Source organism: Pongo pygmaeus, chromosome 21 (assembly GCF_028885625.2).
Source record: "Pongo pygmaeus isolate AG05252 chromosome 21, NHGRI_mPonPyg2-v2.0_pri, whole genome shotgun sequence".
NCBI classification, from domain to species: Eukaryota; Metazoa; Chordata; class Mammalia; order Primates; family Hominidae; genus Pongo; species Pongo pygmaeus.
The window spans coordinates 20,020,595-20,041,603 of NC_072394.2; the positions used below are offsets into that span (position 1 = coordinate 20,020,595).

Genomic DNA, 21,009 nt, shown 5'->3' on the forward strand with positions numbered 1-21,009 from the left:
CAAAAGTCATTCAGGAGCAGGTTGTTTAATTTCCATATAAGTGTATGGTTTTAAGTGATTTTCTTTGTATTGATTTTTTTAAAAACAACTCATTTTTAATGTGTATTTATGTGTTTATTTTGCCAATTACTCATTTAGGAGATAATTAAATGTGAAGTCGCTAAATCTTTTTTTTTTTTCTTTTGAGATGGAGTCTCACTCTGTCACCCACGCTGTAGTGCAGTGGCATGATCTCAGCTCACTGCAACCTCCATCTCCCGGATTCAAGCAATTCTACTGCCTGAGCCTCCCAAGTAGCTGGGACTACAGGCTCCCGCCACCATGCCTTGCTAATGTTTGTATTTTTAGTAGAGATAGAGTTTTGCCATGTTGGCTAGGCTAGCCTCGAACTCCTGACCTCAAGTGATCTGACTGGCTCGGCCTCCCAAACTACTGGAATTACAGGCATGAGCCACCGGGCCTGGCCTCCAAACCTTTTCTTACACTCCTGACTCGTGGTGTTTTACCTACAAGTTGTTTCTCATCCTCACCCCACTTGGAGCCCTTCCCCTGCTTTCAGAATTCTTCAGCAGTCAGTGCCGGGACATATAAGCTCTGCGTCCTCAATCTCCCCCAGTCCCTTTCAGATCAATTCGTTGGCCGTCAACTGGACACCTGCCACGTTCGCATGTTTAGTCTCATTGGATTCAATGGATATCACTGGTCACAAAGCATCCTCCTTGCTCAGGCATTTGCAGCCTGTGTAGATGGTAAAGGGGGGCACACCCCTTGCTGGTGGGGCGCAAAGAGCCTCTGAGTGCTGAGGAGGGGGGAATGCAGTACCCTGGGTGTGCTGAAGGCTGTCTGACCCTGTCCTCCACTGGGAGTCCATGAACAGATTTCTCTCTGAATTCCCTCCTCCTTCTTCACCTCGTGTCCTTTTCCATGGTCCTCTTCCAGAACACATTTGGAAGAACTGTCCCAGCAGCTCTCCCCAGGAGACAGATAATGGATGTCCATTGTACATTTGTCTGCACATAAAAGTGCAGTTTGGGAGGAAAGAAATAGAGAGTGCAGAAAAGATTCTGGCTTTGTGTTATGGAAATGGCTGCATGTAATTTCCCTTGTTCCTGCTATATTATTTCAGGACACAGTTTGTTTCCCCCTTGGCTGCCTTATCCCATCTTGTGTCTTTTTTCCAAAGAGCTCAAGATATTAAAGAGTACAGCATTTCTTCCACTTTTTTCCTTGTTCTGGAAGGGATGCTAAGGCTGGGAGTGGGCTGCATTTACACAGACTCACTGGGTGAGTCTGTGGTGGATCAGGGCTGGAATTCTGGCCACTGTGTTTCCTAGAGGCTCTGAGATCCCTAACATGACAGCTGTGTGATGCACTCAGTGTGGTGAGCCTTGGACAGAAATATCTGAGTCCATCAACTCGACTGGGCTCCCTAGAACACAGAACCTGCAGAAAGGTTGGAGTTCTGAGGCCTTATTTAGAAATGTGATGCCAGGCCAGGGAACACGAAGGAAATGGAAGGGAGGTGTGGAAGGAGGCAGGGCAACATAGTATAGTGCCTTCCCCTCTAGCTTCCACTTCCTAGCAGGTCTCTGGGTAGGCTTCACTGAGACAGCAGAGGGAAAATGGAGAGGGAAGTGGCAGTGTAGCTCCTAGTGTTAAAGTCTGCCCCACAGGGAATGAACTTCCCTACACTAACAAGTTCCAGACCCTGCTTCCTCCAGAGCTGCTGTGGAGACCAGAATCTGGGAGCCTGGGCTGGAGTTTGTCAAGCTGGTGGTGATGGGAAGAGCCACAGACCCCAGGCAGTGGACTGATGTGGCCTGCATAAAGTTGCCCATTGGAAAGGCCAGGACAGAGCAAGCAGTTCGTGAGCTTGAAAGACAGCAAGGCTGAGGGACACTGAGACACAGGAGGTGAGTCTGATATTTCTCCCTCTGGAAGCAAAAGCATCAACTGAGAGTCACCTCAGCATGCAAGAATCAGAGCAGCACCTTAGCCCCTCCATAGCTTTGGTGCCCTCATCAGAAAGCATAGAAGACTGCCTTTCCTCCTAGGACTCAAGGAGGTCAAAACTGCAGCATAGAGGTGCATTCTGGTCCACACCACCTCACATCGAATGACAATTTGGGTTATATAATAAGCTGACATCAATCGTTTTTTCAGAGTGCAACCTGTGTTAGCCAAATTGGAACCCATGTTAAAGAGGGTAATAACATTCTCACCAGGACAGCCCTGTTTTGAGTGCGGCAGGGGCCTGTTTGGGTGTCAGCGGCAAGCCTTCCCTGGCCACAGCTCCAGTTCTCTATTGAGCCAAGAAATGCGCTGCTGCAGACAGGCACTGTGCAGGGTATGGAGTGGAGGGCTTGCCACCATGCACTCACGAAACAAGAACGGCAGCAAGGGCAAAGTGCTTTAGATGCACAATTGCACCTAATTCCCACAGCAGCTCCATGAAATTAGTACTAGTATTATCACCATTTTACAGATGATAAATTTTACAAATTGGAATCCAGGTCTGTACAAATCAGGTTCTGTGCTGTTTTAAAATCCTTCAGATATACCCAGAGCCACTGTTTCACAGCAAGTTTACAGTGAGTTTTATTTCATCTTCAAGAGAATCCTGAAATAGGCAAATTCTATTGTACCCAGCAAGTGAGGAAGTCAGTGCCCAGCAAGGTTGTTTAAGGTATTCAGGATCACACAGCAGGTTCGTTACACGCCAGGACTGGGAGGGGCCCACAGTGGATGAAACTGTGAGGAAATCCACAAGCACCTCTATGTGTTCAGGATCGGCTCCGACAGATTCTAGTCCAATCTCATTCATGACCTCATTTGCTTTTCAGTTTAACACTGCTTGGTTTTGGCTTACTATTTTTCCCATGGAAACATTTTTTAATTATGTCTTATCAGTTATTCTCCATTTATCCCTCCAACAAAAGGTCAGTTTTGTGATTTTAAAATTTACACTATGTAGACCTTTATCTTTCATCATACGCAAAAAGCAACACACAATGAGTTTAAATAAGACCAAAAACTGTAAAACTACTAAAGAAAACCTAGGGAAATCTCTCCTAGATATTGGTCTAGGCGAAAAATTAATGACTAGGACCTCAAAAGCACAGGCAACCAAAACAAAAATAGACAAGCAGGACTTAATTAAACAAAAAATCTTCTGCACAGCAAAAGAAATAATCAACAGAGTAAAGATACAACTTGCAGAAAGGAATAAAATATTTGCAAACTATACATCTCACAAGGGATTAATATCCAGAATATACAGGAAATTCAAACAACAGGAAAAAAACCTCCAAATAATCCCATTAAAAAGTGGGCAAAGGATTTGGATAGATTTCTCAAAATAAGACCAACTGCTAACAGATGTATGAAAAAATGCTGAACACCACTAATCATCAGAAAAATGCAAATCAAAATCACAATGAGATATCATCATCTTACCCCAGTCAGAATGGCTATTATTAAAAAGACAAAATAACAGATGTTGCTAAGTATGCAGAGAAATGGGAACTCTTATATACTGTTGGTGAGAATGCAAACTAGTACAACCATTATAGAAAGCAGTATGGAGATTTCTCTAAAAATTAAAAATAGAATACCTTTGACCCAGCAATCCCACTACTGGGTATCTACCCAAAGAAAAAGGAATAATTATATCAAATAAATACCTACACCCTCATAGTTACTGAAGCATTGTTCACAATGGCAAAAATATGGAATCAAACTAAGTGCCAATCAGTGGACAAATGGATAAAGAAAATGTGGTATAGATACACAATGGAATATGATTTGGCCATAACAAAGAATGGAATAATGCAATTTTCAGCATCATGGATGGAACTGGAGATTATTAAGTGAAATAAGCCAAGTACAAAAAGGCAAATACTACCTGCTCTCACTTATACACATGAGAGCTAAAAAGTCTGATCACATGGAGGTAGAGAGTGGAAAGGTAGATAACAGAGACTGGGAAGAGTGAGTAGCTGGGGGAGGATGAAGAGAAGTGGGTTACAGGGTACAAATGTACAGTTAGGTAGAGGGAATACATTCAATGGTTGGTAACAGTGTAGGGTGACTATAGTTAAACAAAACTCTATTATATTCAGAAGATGGACACCTTAAATACCCTGACTTTGTCACTACACATTGTATACATCTAACACAATTTCAGAGGTATCTCACAAATTTGTACAAATTTTTAAAAAGTTATGCTACAGTATACAGTCATTTGTTGGAAGAATCAAGTAATTTCTTTCATATGTCTTCACAAAAACTATCGAGCTTTCCACATATGTGATATATTATTATACATTTTTGAAAGTTAGAAAAAAGGAAAAGAGACTGGAAGAAAATTACCCCCTCTGTAGGCAATGGGTGGTTTTTCTCTTCCTTCCTGAATGTGTCTTTGTTTTAGCACCGTTAATGTGAAGGGGATTGTCAAATCTTTCCTAGTTTGAAAATAACAGTCAGAATAGAAACATAAATGTATAGCTTAACAAATTATTTTAAAGCAAGTGGCCAAGTCACCATCACCCAGGTCAGGAATGTCCCTGGAACCCCCAGGGTAGAAGGACTAGCACCTTCCAGCCATCCTTCCTCCTTATCGCTGTCTTTCCTCCCCACCCGATGACCACTGGAATGACCTCCACAGGACACAGTTTTCTGGCACATTTTTATTATTTTACCACCTAAGTTTGAGTTCCTCAACCTTCATGTCTTCATCTTTCTTTTTTTTTTTTTTTTTTTTTTGAGATGGAGTTTTGCTCTTGTCGCCTAGACCAGAGTGCAATGGTGCAATGGCGTGATCTCAGCTCACTGCAACCTCCACCTCCCAGGTTCAAGCAAGTCTCCTGTCTCAGCCTCCTGAGTAGCTGGGATTACAGGTGCCTGCCACCACTCCTGGCTAATTTTTATATTCTTAATAAAGATGGAGTATCACCGTGTTGGCCAAGCTGGTCTTGAACTCCTGACCTCAGGCTATCCGCCTGCCTCGGCCTCCCAAAGTGCTAGGATTACAGGTATGAGCCACCACGCCCAGCCCATGTCTTCATCTTTCCTTACTGCACTTGCAAAAGCCACATTGCATCTGAATGGCACTCTTATCTTGTCTCAATGGAAAAATTTCCAACATTTCACTGTTAAGTAGGATCTTTAGATAACTCATTTTTAAATCATTAATGGGTGTTGGATTTACCAAAAGCTTTTTGTGCAAATGAAAAACAATTATATGAATATTTTCCTTTAATCTACTAATATAAATTACATTGACTGATTTGAAATGTTAAACCAACCTTGCATTCCTAGAATAAACCCTAATTGATCATAATTTGTATATGTTGCTGAATTTGTGTGCTGTTTTGCTTAACATTTTTGTGTTTCTGTTCACGAGAGAGATTGATGTATATTATCCTTTGTGGTAATTTCTTCATTAAGTTTTGATATCAGTGTTACTCTGGTTGTGAAGAGTTCCCTTTTTCTGTTCTCTGAACATTTATTTAAAACTGATCCATTTTTCAAATCTTTGATAGCAGTCATTGGTGGAGCTCTTTGAGCCTGGACTTCTCTCATAGGAAGATTTTAAATTAGTGATTTCTTTTCTTTAATATCAATATCTCTGATTAGGCTTTCTGTTGTTTCTCGTATCAGTTATGGCAACTTATATTTTTCTAGGATTTTGTCAGTTTCATCAAAATAATCAATTTTAACAATATTTTTAAAATATGAATTTGGGCCTTTAAGAACTAAAGAGAAGATCATCTTTTCTGGGGATGGATGGATAGACAGACAGGAAGAAATACTTCAAAATGACAATGTTATTGTTTTACATTGTTGATATTTAACTGTAGAAATCCCTAGATTCCACTACTTTGCTCCTCATTTCTTCCTAAATTTTTTATCTTCCAGCTTGAATGATACCCTTCTGCCTAAAGAACATCTTTTAGAATTTCCTTTAGAGTGGCTTTTCTTGTGGTAAACACTCTCTGTTTTATGTTATTGGAAATGTCTTTTTATCACATTTATTCTTGCAGGTATGTTCATTAGGTATAGAATTCTGGTCCACAGTTTCCTCTTTAGTTGTGTCTCAAATTCTGCCAAACCCATTATAATATATATTTTTTAAATATTATAATTCTAGAATTCCCATGTGTCTTCTTTTTCAGATCACCTACAACCCTTCTTGTATGTTTCAATCACCTGCCAACACTTCCAAGCTTTGTTTTATTTCCTGGAACATAGTAAGCAGAGGTATTTTATAGTCTATGCCTGATCATTATGATACCTGGGATCCCTGTGAGTCTGGGTGTTTGTTGTTTTTCCTTGTTCTCACTCATGGTATATTTTCTCAGATGTTGCTGATTTTATGCTGGTCATTGTTTTTGACAAAGTATTCATAGTAATATTTTGAAGATTAGGATGATGCCACCTTTCTTCAGATAGGTTATTTCTTTGCTGTTCTTCCAGCACATACAGCACAAAAAATTCAAGACCATCTTAGTCCACACTCAAGCTCCGAGGTGAAGCAGAACTGGGCTGTAGCTCATGGGGGGCTGGTGTACTTTCATGTCACCTTTTCCCTCATGGCTTAGCTCTTTGGTGCTTCATCCTATGGCTGGTTTACAGGATCTCCCTCTTCGCTGGGCTCTGAAATCCAACTTGGATTCCTACCATCTCACAAAGTAACCCAAAACTCATCCTCTCAGACACCTCTTATGGTCAGCAAACATCCCTAGGGCGTATGTGTCCTCATATGCCTGGTCCACCCTTCTGAGTTACTGTCCTCTCCCTGGCCTTGGCCTGATAATCGCTCATCTTCTTATCTCTTCAATGCTTTATAAAATATTTTCTTTAATGTTTCTTTAAGGATTTTTAGCTGTCTTCTGCAGAAGAGTTACCAGTCTGGCATTCTCAGAAGCAGAAATCTATATTTCTGTTTCCTTAATTGTTTATACAGAGAATATATTATTTTTATAACAGAAATATTTTTAACTACAAAATTGGAAGCTTGGTTGAAGGACCTAGATTATCTGTCACTTGAATTCTTATTTCTTCTGGTGCTAACTGACATTCTAAATGGCTCTTTGCACTGCATGAGTAACCAACACAGTGCTATCAAGGCTAATGAGGAGTGTAAGGACATGGGATGAAGACCATACAGCTCAATCCAATGCAAATAAAGAAACAATCTTTATTTAAATGCTACAAAGAGCCACTGGGCATGGAATCTGCCACATTGTAGGTGCTCATTTAAATGCTGGTTGTGTTTGTGTCTGATGCAAAGATGTGCACACCCGTGTTCTGCTTGGTCATTTCCTAAAGATGAACCATGTGGCTTATAAATGCAGCATTACCAAAAAGTGTCCAGAGTTGGGAGAGATTGTCTGTGGCTAAGATCAAACCATGCTGCCAAATCCTCTGAGCACATGCCTTTGGCAGGGCTGTAGAAAAGTGTCCCCAACCCATGGGGACTTCTGGGGAGAGCTTCATTCCTAGTGCTCCAAGCTCTGCCATTGATCAGGGAGGTGAGGGCTGGAGGTGCCCATAGGTGAGAGCTGTTCACAAGAGGTGTTAATTTCCTGGTCTTTCTGGCTTGTTCCTGCACGGTAAGTGGAAACGATAATGACAGACGTGCCCTGAGTCAGAGCCTCAGGGAGGAAGTAAATCACAGGACTTCAGCTGTATGCAGCAGAAGGGACACATGGACACAGGCCTGGGATGGCAGCGGAGGGCCAGAAGCCCTGAGTGCAAAGCAGGGTCTGTCCACTGACAGGGCATTCTCAGCGAGGGAGCATTGCATTGTTAGTGGAGTAGACCATCAGGAGGAGTTGTCAGAAAGCAGCATATAGAAACGGTGTGTTCTGAAAACAACTCATCCTTAGCCCAGAAGAATTTTCTTCACAAGGAAACGAGCAGAGACATTCGTCAGGCACTGTGGGGTGCAGTGGATACCTGCTCCTGCAGACAAATGGGGAGAAGAATATCTGAAGGAACGCCAGGGGAGTTCATTCTCCTCCCCTCAATTGCCCCCAACCAGGAGCACAGCCGCAGTCAACCTTTGCCTGACACAATAATTGAACTGGAACTTTCCCAAACATCTGAAACAAAATGCCCTGGGTTTCTCCGCAGCTGTCACCTGTCCATCTTCCTAATCATTTATCTTACCAAAATAAACAACCTTTTCATGTTCTCTCTAAACCTTGTCACAAAAACAGACTTCTTTTGAAATTTGTATTATTCTTTCTTTTTTTCAAAGTTGTGTGCTTAGAACATGTGCATTGTGTGGAACTGGAGCTCCACGGATTCCACACACTCGATGGTGTTGTTCATAATCATCCATAAGTGTGGGTGTCAGAGGCATTTGAACCAGAGTGACTCCATCTTGAACAGGGGCTGGTTAAGGTAAACCAAGATAGCGACGAAAGTGACCTCTGGTCTTCCTCACTACTCATTATATGCTAATTACAATGCACTGCCATGCTAAAAGACACTCCCACCAGCGCCATGACAGTTTACAATGCCATGGCAATGTCAGGAAGTTACCCTATGTGGTCCAAAAAGGGGAGGGACCCTCAGTTCTTGGAATTGCTCACTCTTTTCCCAGAAAAATCATGAAAAATCCACCCTTTGTTTAGCATATAATTAAGAAACAAGCATAAAAAGAGCCAACAAGCAGCCCTCCCTTGGGGCTGCTCTGCCTGTGGAGTAGCCATTCTTTTATTCCTTTACTTTTTTAATAAACTTGCTTTCACTTTACTCTATGGACCCACCTCGAATTCTTTCTGGCATGAGGTCCAAGAACCCTCTCTTGAGGTCTGGATCGGGACTCCTTTCCGGTAACACTGGGATAATGTTCCGTGCACCCCACCAGATCCCACTTTTATCCTTAAGTTCATTATTTTTTAACGTCCCCAGATTTATAGTAAATTGAATCCCATCTAATGAATGCATCTTTTAGGCTCTGGTAGATTCGGAATCAGCACAAAACCCAAGTTTTCTCTTGAGAGTCACAGGGCATCCAAGGTCATGGGCAGGTAGTTGGGGGGCATCTGGGTAAAGACATGAAAACTGTGCTGGGGTCCAGGAGAAAGTCCTGGCAAGGGGCATCCCAACCAAGCAGGAGTGATGGAGCCACGCAGAAAGAAAATGCTACCCAGGGACAGATGGGTGGGAAGGGTTTGCAGTGGGCCCACATCTGCCTCCCTGGGTGAGTGACATGTAAATGAAGGTTGCAATGAGGGCTACAAGAGCCCAGCCAGATACAAGCATAACATTGACTTTGCAGACAAATGCATTGAAAAACATTGCTAGAGGAACAGCTCCAATATTACTACATGGGTTTATTTTAACTTGTATCAGGGAAATGTGTGAGGGCAGTTAAATAGTCAAATGGTATCTCTCCTCTCTCTCTCTCCCTCCCCCAGTCTGTATCTCTGTCTCAATATGCATATTTAATATGCTGATTGTAGCTTCTGAGAGCTGTTTTGCAACTTCTGGATTTAAACAATTCCATATAAATATTAATGATCTGGTGCAGCCAAGACAAATCAGGTTTCTTATGTATTTTTTTCCTCTGGAATCCATGCTGCAGTTAGTTACTGATTTTAACTTGTTCTAGTGTATAAATGAACAAATACATCATGTCTTCTTTGCTCCTTTCAGTGGATTGGATAGATTTTTTTTTCCACTGATAGGTGATGCATTGTCTTGGTAATTAGCATCTTGATTTTGTGATTATTTGTCTGTAGCAGAGAAAACATGCATGTTGACTGTCCAAGGGCAGAGTCTGCAAAGCCTGTGATGTGTGGGACCCAGAGCTGACATAGCAATGCATTACATTGTAAGCTGTGCACTCTTCCCTTTGGACTTAGGGCTCACCTCCAATTACATTTCCCACATGTGATCATTTTTCTTTAAATGATGTACCTGAAGCTTTTAGAATTTAGCATGCCTCCGACAGTAAAGCTGTCCACATGTTTCTTTTGCATCTCTTTTAAGATCGAGGCCTTCTGTGCAGGTCCTACAGCACTATGGTTTTCTGTGGTGTCCCTCGGCTTCTGGTCACTATCTGTGGCCATTTCTGTGACTACCAGGGCAGCCTGGCCAGAGGCTGGGACGATGCAACAATGTGCTGGTTGATCACAGAGGCACTGGAGCATCATTGCAAGTGTCTCCAGCACAGCCATGTGGGCAGCCTGTGCTGGCCTCAGATGGCCTCAAGCCAAGTCTCAAAGCTCCACCTGTCAGGGGATGTGGCTATGAGGCTGTGGTTAGTGGGATGTCCCTGCCTCCTGAACAGCTGATGGTCAGGGGACTGACCCCTCTTGCCATGAACAATTTTCTCTGGGAAACTGTTTCACTGAATTCTAATAGATATCTAGCAGATAATTACCCCAGATTTCACTTTGTCCCGGAATCTTAGGTTCTGTTGACCTCATGCTAAATCAAAAGCACGAATTGCACTTTAAGGTAAAACCTTAGGTTATTATAGAATTGAATATTATATTATTGAAAAAGTTATTATAAAAAAAGAATAAATCTGAATTAGAAATGTCCTTCTGGATGCTACCTCGAATAGATTTAGGAAACTTACTGTAGCCCATTTAATCCTTACGGTAAGGGTTTTCTGGAAGTAGAGATCCGGAGTTTAGACTCTGCGCTACAGGTGGGCAGAGCAAAGCACACGTGCCCATCCCTGGGGTTATGTAGGGGAGCATACAGGATCAGTGGGGGCCAGGGGCTGCCAAGCAAGAGGATTGGAGTCAGCAGAAGGCCGTGTGCTCCTGTATTCGTCAGAATGATTACTCCTGGATGCTGACTTGGAAAGTGGACACTGACGAGCAGGAGAAGAAGCAGTGTTTGGAGGATGATTCTGGGATCTTCATTTTGAAGCTGCCCTGGGCAGTTGAGGCAGTACTGTCAATAGGGAGTTTGAAATAAGGAGTTTGCAAGAATCATGTGTTATATGATCGACCTCTTTCTTTCCACTCATTTGGCCTTTGTTTGCCATTGATGACCTAGTGAAAGTTCTTTTTGAAAACTCCACCTTGGCTGGGCACCATGGCTCATGTCTGTAATCCCAGCCCTTTGGGAGGCTGAGGCAGTTGGATCACCTGAGGTCAGGAGTTCTAGACCAGCCTGGCCAACATGGCAAAACCCCATCTCTACTAAAAATATAAAAATTAGCTGGGCATGGTGGCGTGCATCTGTAATCCCAGATACTAGTGGGGGCTGAAGCAAGAGCATTGCTTGAACCCAGGAGGCGTACGTTGCAATAAGCCAAGATCACACCACTGCACTGCAGCCTAAGCAACAGAGCAAGACTCCGTTTCAAAAAAAAAAAAAAAAAGAATAAAGAAAAGAAAGAAAACTCCACCTCGTTCATGCTGATGAGAGTCCCATTTGGGCACCATGGTTCTGGCCAAAGGGCCGTCCTCAATGCCTGATTCACCCAGGCTGCTGGGGTGGAGAGTGGAGCTAGGAAGAGCCTCGGCCGATGACGAATGTTCGCCCCTTCTGCTGCCTGGCTGTGACTTTTTCTCCTCAAGAGCGAGACAGTCACCATGGGCCACATTCACAGTGGAGACGGCCTCGGGCTCCACCTCTCCCTGCTTCAAGGGCCGAAATTCACAGGCAGCTGTGGGGACAGGGAAGCCCAGCTGCTCTCTCACTGGCACACTGGGACTTGAGTTGGCCACAGTTGGAGAACCTTCTATTAATTACTTTCTTCCATTTTTATAGACTTTTTACGTGTACTCCATTTGACGAAACCTAATGATCTTCTAAAACTCCCAATATTTACAATGGGTAAGTCAAGGGCAGTTATGTGCATCTCAAATACCCGAAGGTAACGTTAATGCATTAACATAATGTCCTGCAATTTACTTCAAGTATATTTAAAATACAGGTTTATACAGAAATCTATTTTAGACACTTTTCCAGGATGAGATCCTCTTATAAAACAAGATGTCAGAGCACATTCAAAACATCTTCGGCAGCTAAACCCTCTAGTCTCCAATGCTGAATTTTAGTGTTTCCTTCCAGTTGTGTACCTAATAAAAGAATTTTAATTATAAAGATATGATCTATCAATGCTTTCTAGAGTATAAACCCATGACAAATATTACAGAAATTATTTTAAATTTTGGCAATATTATCTTCTAATTTTTTTTTTTTTTTGAGACAGTCTCACTCTGTCACACAGGCTGGAGTGCAGTAGTGCAATCTCAGCTCACTCCACCTCCCGGGTTCTAGAGATTCTCCTGCCTCAGCCTCCCGAGTAGCTGAGACTACAGGCACCTGCCATCATGCCCAGCTAATTTTAGTACTCTTAGTAGAGATGGGGTTTCACCATGTTGGCCAGGCTGTTCTCAAACTCCTGACCTCAGGTGATCTGCCCACCTCAGCCTCCCAAAGTGCTGGGATTACAGGCGTGAGTCACGGCGCCCCGCCAATAAAATCTTAACGGTGACAATCCATCACCCGCCAACTGACCCACTTCAAGTGACAGCACCACAGGGCCCCTGTGTCCAGACCTCTGTACACAGGAACATGAAACGTGTGTACATAACAAGATGCTTGGGAGGAATATACAGGGTATTATGTACACTGATCTCATGGATGAGACAATAATTAAAAGGTGACTGAAACTACCTTTCCTGTTGGTAAGTGAAAGCTTTCAGCCATAAATAAGGCAATAAGTACCTCTCAGACCGCTCGATGGCCATCAGTAAGGATGGGGCTGAGAAGTAGTGTAGGTGGAGAGAATCATGTGAATGATATTAATAATATAAGCTCAGTTCTCTTGACCAACCCTTGCATTCTAGAAATAAAGCTAAGATTAGATGATGTTCAGAAAAACAGCATACAGTACTGCTTTGTGTGGAGGACAGTAATTTTGTGTGTCTGGACTCACGTGTATGTTGGTGCAAGCCAAACCTACAGATTTAAATGAGGGGTGACAAATGAGGCATGGGTTGATCAGCACATTATAGATTCTCATGGGAATCCAGGGCTATTTTAGGTACATCTCAGTGTCATGGGTGTTTTAAAGGTGCTCATCACATTACCATCTGCACTTCTGTTGTAGAAAAATGGCATAGCAAGAGGACCCATGCTTCACGACTCTGGAGGTGGCAATTCTCAGCAATGTCCTCCTTTTCTTGCCTCTTTGCTTAGCTTAGCATTTTCTGGTGCTTAGGGAGTTATAAGAATCCCAGACAGAGAGCACAGCAAATGCCCAATTTAGAGCTGAAAAAATTACCTTGAGCTTGTGCTTTGACGTGGAAGGCGGATGTGGGATGCCCTTTGCTTTTCTTTTTCTGTCCTTCCTTTTAGATGGGGCACTCTTTATTTTTAACCTGTCTAGACTGTGTATAAAGTAGTAAAGGGTCTCTGAAGCACAGTTGCAGCATTCACTTGTATCAGTCCATATGTATGTCCCTGGAAGCTTTGCATTGTGGCAGCACTCAAGCACACACAGAAGCAGAGGATGATGAGTGCCCGGACTCAGCTGGAAGCTGGAAGGGATGGATGCCTCAGTGAATTCAGAAATAAATGATGATGCAACAGGACTGCAGATTGCTCAGGGGATTTGGAAATAGCAAAACAGACGGGCAGAGAGAGCTGCCTTTGAGAGCTGGCCCTGCACTAAAGTGTAGGAAATTGGAAGGATGAGTTTATAACCAAAGTCACCAGCACAACTGTGATTCTCCAGAAGGCTCCATGGTTTGGGGCCACCTGAACATTCATATCTCAGCTCACCGTGCAAGGCCCAACCTCCATCTGGACAGTATCACCCTTCAAAAGCCCACTCCACCCAACCTGAGCTTGTGTTTTCCAGACATGCCTGCACCCCAAGGCTTCCCCATTACCCCCATTCTGCCATTATCCTCCTTGCCACTTCCCTATGTTCCCAGGCCCATCCCACATGCAACACTGCCCACCACCACCACATGGGGCCTCTGGTCATCCCTTTTTGGTCAAAAGGAAAAGCACAGGAGCTTCCAGGCCATCCTGGAAAAGTTTTCAGGCTCAGAAAACATGAAGAGCATGTGGGCAATACTTTGTGGTGCTGCCAGGAATCCTAAATACAGGTGAAAACATAGAAATTGCGATTCTCACCCAGCTAATTTTAGACTGACACTGATGGGTGGAGAGACGGGGTATCTTGGGGCTCTCCAAGCTCAGTTTTAAAATGATTCTCTGCATTCCTGTGACAATTTTGAATAATTTTGGCCTGGTCTTTATAGGTGTATAGAATGCTTTGCATTCTTTTGGGAATGTCATACTGAGTGTGAAAACCAAAAGGGATATTGTAAGTGGTGATTCTTCATTCCAGAGCCACCTGTGTCCACGCAATGATTCCGGATCACCCGCTGTGGGCACTCGGAAGCATGTTTATGCATGTAGCTCTGCACACAGGGGGGCCAAGTGCTAATCAGCCAGAATGAATGTACTATCCCCATCTCTGATTCCACAGCAGGGTTCCTGAGTCACGCACACCACACACACAAAAGAAGCTCCAATTTATGCATTGCCTGATTGTTCTGGTCCTTAAGCTGAGTTTTAGGTAATTGGAAAGGTATCTTGCAAGTAACACTCTCAGCAGGGCACAATTTATTATGCATGAAAGTTGAATCGTGAGAAAGGGAGTTGCCCCAAATTGGCTGATGAGCTGATGAGTCTGGAGGGAGGCAGAGCCCTTCACGAAGCCATCTGACCTTCTCCCTGCCTGGACCAGGCACTGTGTATTTGCCCAGGTGCATGTAAGTGTTCTTTGCCCAGCGCTGTGCTTGGTGCTGCCCAGGGAGAGGGAGATGGATCCACAGGAGGAAGCCAGGCCACTCTCGGCACCTTTGCCTTGTCAAGAAAGGCTGGGTCTTCTTTGAGGGCTTTGCCCTGCTGCAATGACAGGAAATGAGTTGAACTGCCATCTTACTTTCTTAGTCAGAGGGGCATCTTCTGTCTTCGGCCAGCTCCCAGGCACAATTCCTGGAAGATTCTCTCAAATCTGCTCCCCTAGCTGAACCACGTGATGTTCAGGATATTGCCTCTGAGTGTTCGCCTTATTTCTGCTGCTGGAACTACTGTTTGCCCACATCCAGGGCTCCAAACCGCGGCCCACGGCTCCCTCCCCTAGCCCCACCACATTCTCCAGGTTGTGAATCCCAAACATTCCCTCTCTGCGAAGGCTCCTGTCCTCTCCATTCCCCTCTGCTGTCCCTTTGCTCTACTCTGGTTCTCATGACCTGCCTCTTTTTGGAACTGTTAGACTATTCTTCCAGCTCACGACCTTGTTTTCATACCTCCCTTTTCTCTTGTGTCAGCCAAAGTCCCCAAGTTAATGCTCCTAAGGCAGGTAAGCTGGTGCCTGTCCCCAGCGCAGACTTCAGCGTTTCCCGATGCTCTGCAGAGCTCACTCAGAGCACCTTTGCTGGAGGCTGGTGGCCCTCGCAACTCAGCTTAGGGCTCTACTTCCAGCACCCCCTCCCACCTATAGCTGGACCATCCTTCCCACAGAGTCTCGGGAGGGCCACATCCTCCCCCTCCCACTCTCTTCTGCCTTCTGTACTCTGGTGTGCCCTTGCCACCCCCACCTTTCATGGCCTGTCCTCCCATGCCACCCCTCCAGGAGCCCCTCCTCAGCCTCTGCCTGGAGGCCTTCTACCCACAAGCTTCCACTTCCTCCACAGGAAATGGGCCAGGCGCCTCTCCCAGGCCCCTCCTCATGCAGCGTGGCTCTGCTGCTTGGTTTTAGCCCATGGTGCTGATCTCCCTTGAGCATTCTAAGCTCAAGAATCATAGCGAATCTGGCCAGAACCCTCATGTTGTTACTGTCAGATGTGATCCCCGAGAATGGGATAATCCTGTAATTCAGGTGTTCTAAAATAAAATACAGGGAACACCAAACCCTGCACTGCTTCCTGTAATTGCATGTCTTAATGAGAGTGTTCCTGACATACCCAGTTCCATTGCATAGCTGTGCTGACAGGGACACAGCCACTTAATGGCAAGAGCAAGAAAAATATTGTCCCAGGAAATATCACATAGTTTATGTATCAAGTTCTCTAAGGTTCTGCGTGGTTAGAGGCAAACAATTGAACCTGTCACCATTGTGTGCCTTTCATGAGAAAGGCCGATTCTTTCTACAAATTCTTCATTAATCCTCGTCACCACTTAGGAGCACGGAGGCCACCCAAGACTTTTCTTTTCTCCAAATAATTCCTCTTTTTTATTTAGATGGAACAGTGTGACCCTAGCTGAAGGAGCTGGGAAGTTGTCTTTAATTTTTGGACAGGGCTTAACCCTTTGGTACCAGGACAGACGTCAGGTGCCCCCGAGTCCTGAGTCTACTTGGGAACATTGAATGGTCCCTGTTGACATAAACATCCTTGTGCCTTTGTCTTAAAGCAGGAGAAGAAAGCAGCCTGCGCTATTATTCATGATATGTCATCCCAAGCCGTAAGACTAAAGAATGGCTTTGGCAGCAGGACTTAAAACTGATCTTGGCACAACCTTTCATTAACCTACAAAAGATTAATTTTATTTCCCAGTAACTTAACAGAATTCAAAAGCTAGGAGAAAAGGCTTAAAGGAAAGTCAACCTTAGATATGTTTCTAAATATATCTTAACTCAGAAATATTCCCCCTCAGTCCCAGCATAGAATTATAATAGCTCTCCATCTTCAAAAAGTGTGCATCAAGGGTTCCAGCTCTTGGTGGTCCATAAACAAATGGTTGCAGGAGTCAAGAACTCAGGGTCGGGGAGGCTCCTGGATCTAGACACATCACTGCCAGCCACTCGGGGGCAGGGACAAACCCCACAGGGGGTCCACCCCAGCAACGGGACACATCCTGCATGCCCATCTCAACCACAGGCCATCACATCCTGAGCTCTTCCATGTGCCAGGCACCATGCTGAGTGCTTCATGAGCTCCGTCACACGTGTGCCTCCACAACAGTGATGAGATGGGAAGGAATGCTTTATGGATGAGGAGACTGCATCTCTGGGAGATGGCACCATGAGATAGGGTGAAGGCAGGGTGTCAGAGCAGATCCTTCCAATGCTTGGCTAAACTGCCCATCTCCAAGGCAACCTAGAGGATACCAGACCTCCCTGTTATTCAGATAAAGGGTAATGTGCTTGGGGTTGGAAGTTTGGAAAGCATCCTGGTGACGGCCATTCCCAGCTCTGTGACCGTGGCCAAGTTACTCCCTGTCCCAGGGCCTCTGAGATAAGACAAGATGTGGTGAGGCTGACAGCTGTGTGTGCTGTATGGGAGCAAGCGAGCCTACTCTGCAAATCAGAGAGACAGCACCATCCGCACCTGGACAGCCGCTCTCTGTCCTGCCATCTTCCCGAACAGAGCTGCATGCCCAGACTTGATGCAGTCTCCTTGCTGGCCTCACAGTCAGCTTTCCATGACACAGACCTGCCCGTGGACCCCAGCATGGAACCAGGACTGGGGAAAGACTTGCCCTCAGCCCACCTGTTGTGCCTAGCCAGACCCCGAGCCTCCTGTGTCCCCCATTGTGTGTCCCAAAGCCACCCGCACCCCCTGCCTCGGCACCTCCACACAGAGGCTCTCCCTTCATGCTTGCCCTCCTGACCCTGTGCCAGGAACTCCTGCTCAGCCCACACAGAGCCAGCTCCTGCAGCGTCTCCCAGAGCCCTTCTAGACTGACAGCCGTGCCCCTGCAGCTCTTCTCCAGCTACAGTGGGGACTTCAGGGAACATTCCCAGCTTAAATCATGACACCCAAAGGACAAGGGCATAAATGGCATAAATGGGATTTGGAGCCTGAATTTTCTTAGTTTCTACAGACAGAAGAGGATGGTAATCTAGGGCTTTGGGGGGAAGCGTGAATGGAGAGGCCATGCTGCCTCCCAGGTAGGGGAGAGAGGCTCTTACCAGTGCTGGGTGAAGCAGACCATGGAGAGCACCTTGATCGCCAGCGGGGTTGGGCATCACTCTCAGATCTTTTCTTCTTTTTGACAGTATCTCTCTCTGTTGCCCAGGTTGGAGTGCAATGGCACTATCACGGCTTATAGCAGCCTTGACCTCCAGGGCTCAATTGATCCTCCTGCCTCAGCCTCCCAAGTAGCTGGGACTATAGGCACACACAACCATGCCCGCCACACCTGGCTAATTTTTAAATTTTTTGTAGAGATGGGGTCTCACTATGTTGCTCAGGCTGGTCTTGAACTCTTGGGCTCAAATGGTCCTCCCACCTCAGCCTCCCAAAATGCTGGGATTACAGGCATGAGCCACTGCACCCAGCCTCACTCTGAGATATTAATGTGCATGATTATACTTTTTAGTATTCATGTAATTTGTGGCTTGGTAAGGGAATATAATAAATATACTTTTTTGTTTGTTTGTTTGACTGGTTGTTGTAAAGAGTGAAGTAGGGAGGCAACAACCAAGAATAAAGGGAACTGGCTCATCAGAGCACTTTCCCCAAACCTCCTGCTCTCCAGTGAAAACAGAATCTGAGGGGAACTAACCTAAAGTTGCTAATTTAAGACTCTGGAGTGATCACAGCAATATATTAAATTAGATCTTAGAAACTGAGACGAGGAAAATCAAAAGAAGGAAGGAAGGGAGGGAGGGAAGGGGAGGGCAGGGGAAAGGAGGGAGGGAGTCACATGGGAGGAATGAGCTAACCCTCCACACAGATCCTTTTTGGAAGTTGTCAGGGTATAAATAAAACACAAATGCTATTAAAGTGCTAATTATTGACAAATTGTTGTCAAGCAGAAGTCCTGCTTTGCCTATTTAAATGCCTAGGCTATACTTAAAATGTTTATATGCATAAATTAATGTAATTTGTGAGTGGAGTATGAAATGAACAGAACTTAACAATACCTTATAGTTTGGACCAGGTGCAGGGAAACGTTCTCAAACGTCTGACTTGTCAAATATTTTAAAACAGCATTATTGCTTTCAAGCACTTCTGTTACCTTGCAATTAACAAGTTTATGTTTCAAAGGAGTACTTTCAGTGGCCTGCTTTAATAAGTGAAAGCTAACATTTGAAATTAACAGCCAATTTGTACATGTTTGTTGAAATTCTTACAGACATTACTATCTTAAGTAGGTTAGGCAGCTTCCTTGCTAATATTTGAACATCCATGTAATTGGTCCACACAGCGTTTTGTCCACCCTAATAGCCTGCCTCTCCTGTGTGACGGTCTTCTAACGATCCTCACATTCCAACACCTATGTGAAATGAAATGGGCCCAGGGAGGGGTGTTACTCCAATGTTGCAGGAAACAGGGACTCTGAGATTCAGAGAACCCCACCACCCACCTGAAATCCCTAAGGGGGTGATGGGCGAGACCTGGGTTCAGCCTGGGTCTTCCGACCCCAGGTTCTGCTCTCTTACAGCTCCTCTAGCACCCTTCCAGAACCAAGCTCCTGACGCAGCAAGAGAGGCCACCTCTCTCTAACTGCCAGGCCCCTCTGTGAAAACTGTAGGGCTTTGTGGGAGCCTGGGAGCACAAGGAACCCATGCTGCACCCACTTCATCCTCCCCATGGCCCTGGGGCCAGGCAGGCTTTTTTGGGGTCCAGAACTCACCCGGGTTCCTCCCCAGGTGGCCTCTCCTCACAGGCACATTTTCATAGGGGACACAGGTCCTCAGTTTATCCCCCACACTGCTGTCCCCGAAACAGGCGCCCAGTGGAAGGTCTGCACAGTCTTTCGTCTTCCACCTCCTCCTCTCAGCATGCTGCTGCCCAAAGTTCTTAATGTCCTCCTACAACTCAGAGAACGTGGGATTCTTCCCCTCTCCCCTCCCCGCCCCACCTCCCCCACCTGCCCCTCTCCCCTCTAGAGGAAGGACCCCTACGAGGTCCAGGGAAATCATTTAAAACATCCACGAGCCTGGGTGGAAAATTAGTTACATCATTATTTTGATCAACCTCTAGCTGAAATTTAGCACTTCCTCCAATTAGGAGTGTAAGCAACACACGGCAGAGTTTGTTGTGAGTTTGCACCAGGAGAAACCACAGATGTCTTCACATCACATAACAGCTGTTGATGGTATCTTAAAATATTGTTTATGCTCATCACTTCTTTAAAAATGCAAACCCAAATGTTAGTTATTATTTAGTGTCTTAAAGTAGCCCATATATTTCTATATTATGATTTTTAATATTTCCAAAGCTCTATTTCAATATATTTGGTTCCTCTTTTAAGCCTCTGTATTTTATTGTATTCATTTAAGAACATTATTCTAAGACAGGGGCTGTGGCTCTGAGAAGGCGAGGTTCCCCACCTGGCATTGTGACATGTTGTCCATCTGGCCGGCACCTCCTTCCCACCCAGCTCAAGGCCTTTCACCAAGACCTTTCCAGGGGCTCGCGCCCCTCCTCCACCTGCATCCACCCATCTCTGCCTTTGGGGATTTTAATTTGAAGGAAACTGAAGCTCCCATTCCAGACAGGGCCGAGGTTGGCTGGGCCAACCTGCCTTCCCTCTGGCAGTGAAAGGCCTGCCCTCTGCACTCTCAGCCACCTCAGGGCCCAGGTTTCTGGGTTCAGCAGAAGAAAGCGCAAGAGCTGATTTGCGGGGAGCAGCAGCAGCTCCCAGGAGAAGGCGCAAGGAGGCCCCTGCAAGGCAGAGCAGAAAGGAGCAGGTGCAGGGAGTGAGGCAGCTGGACAGGGCTGAGGCATCTGGATGAGGCTTCAGCCTTCACACCTGGCCAGCAACTGGCTGAGGGTGGAGGAGAGAAAATCACCTGCTAGCTTCGCTGTTTGCTGCTGCTGTGATGCCTGGCTGCTCCTCATAGGGTATGCACTTCCCAACCCTTCACTGAGCTACTGTCGCCACACAGAGTGCCGGCATTGAGGACACTGCACAGAGCAGGACCAAGGCGCCGTCCTTGTAGGGTTTGAAATACCAGGCCACGTAGCAGAGCCCCGGTGGCTGCTGACTTTCAGGGTGTGGGCCAAGGAGGTGGCTTCGGCGGCTTCTGGAGGTATCTGCCCCCTT

The 21,009-nt window shown here is 45.3% G+C and overlaps 1 protein-coding gene across 6 annotated transcripts in view; it reads left to right on the forward strand.

The window, feature by feature from the left end:
- Positions 1-21,009, forward strand: part of SYNDIG1 (synapse differentiation inducing 1) — a 199,584-nt gene that overhangs the window by 130,248 nt on the left and 48,327 nt on the right. Inside the window, exon 4 of one of the 6 annotated variants that reach the window (XM_063658989.1) lies at positions 1,706-5,301. The exons of the other annotated variants lie outside the window; for them this stretch is intronic. Within the exon in view, the coding sequence (XP_063515059.1) occupies positions 1,706-1,780 (75 nt within the window). The 3' untranslated portion in view covers positions 1,781-5,301. Of the gene's footprint in view, positions 1-1,705; positions 5,302-21,009 lie in introns of those variants that run through there. 6 annotated transcript variants of the gene reach the window in all.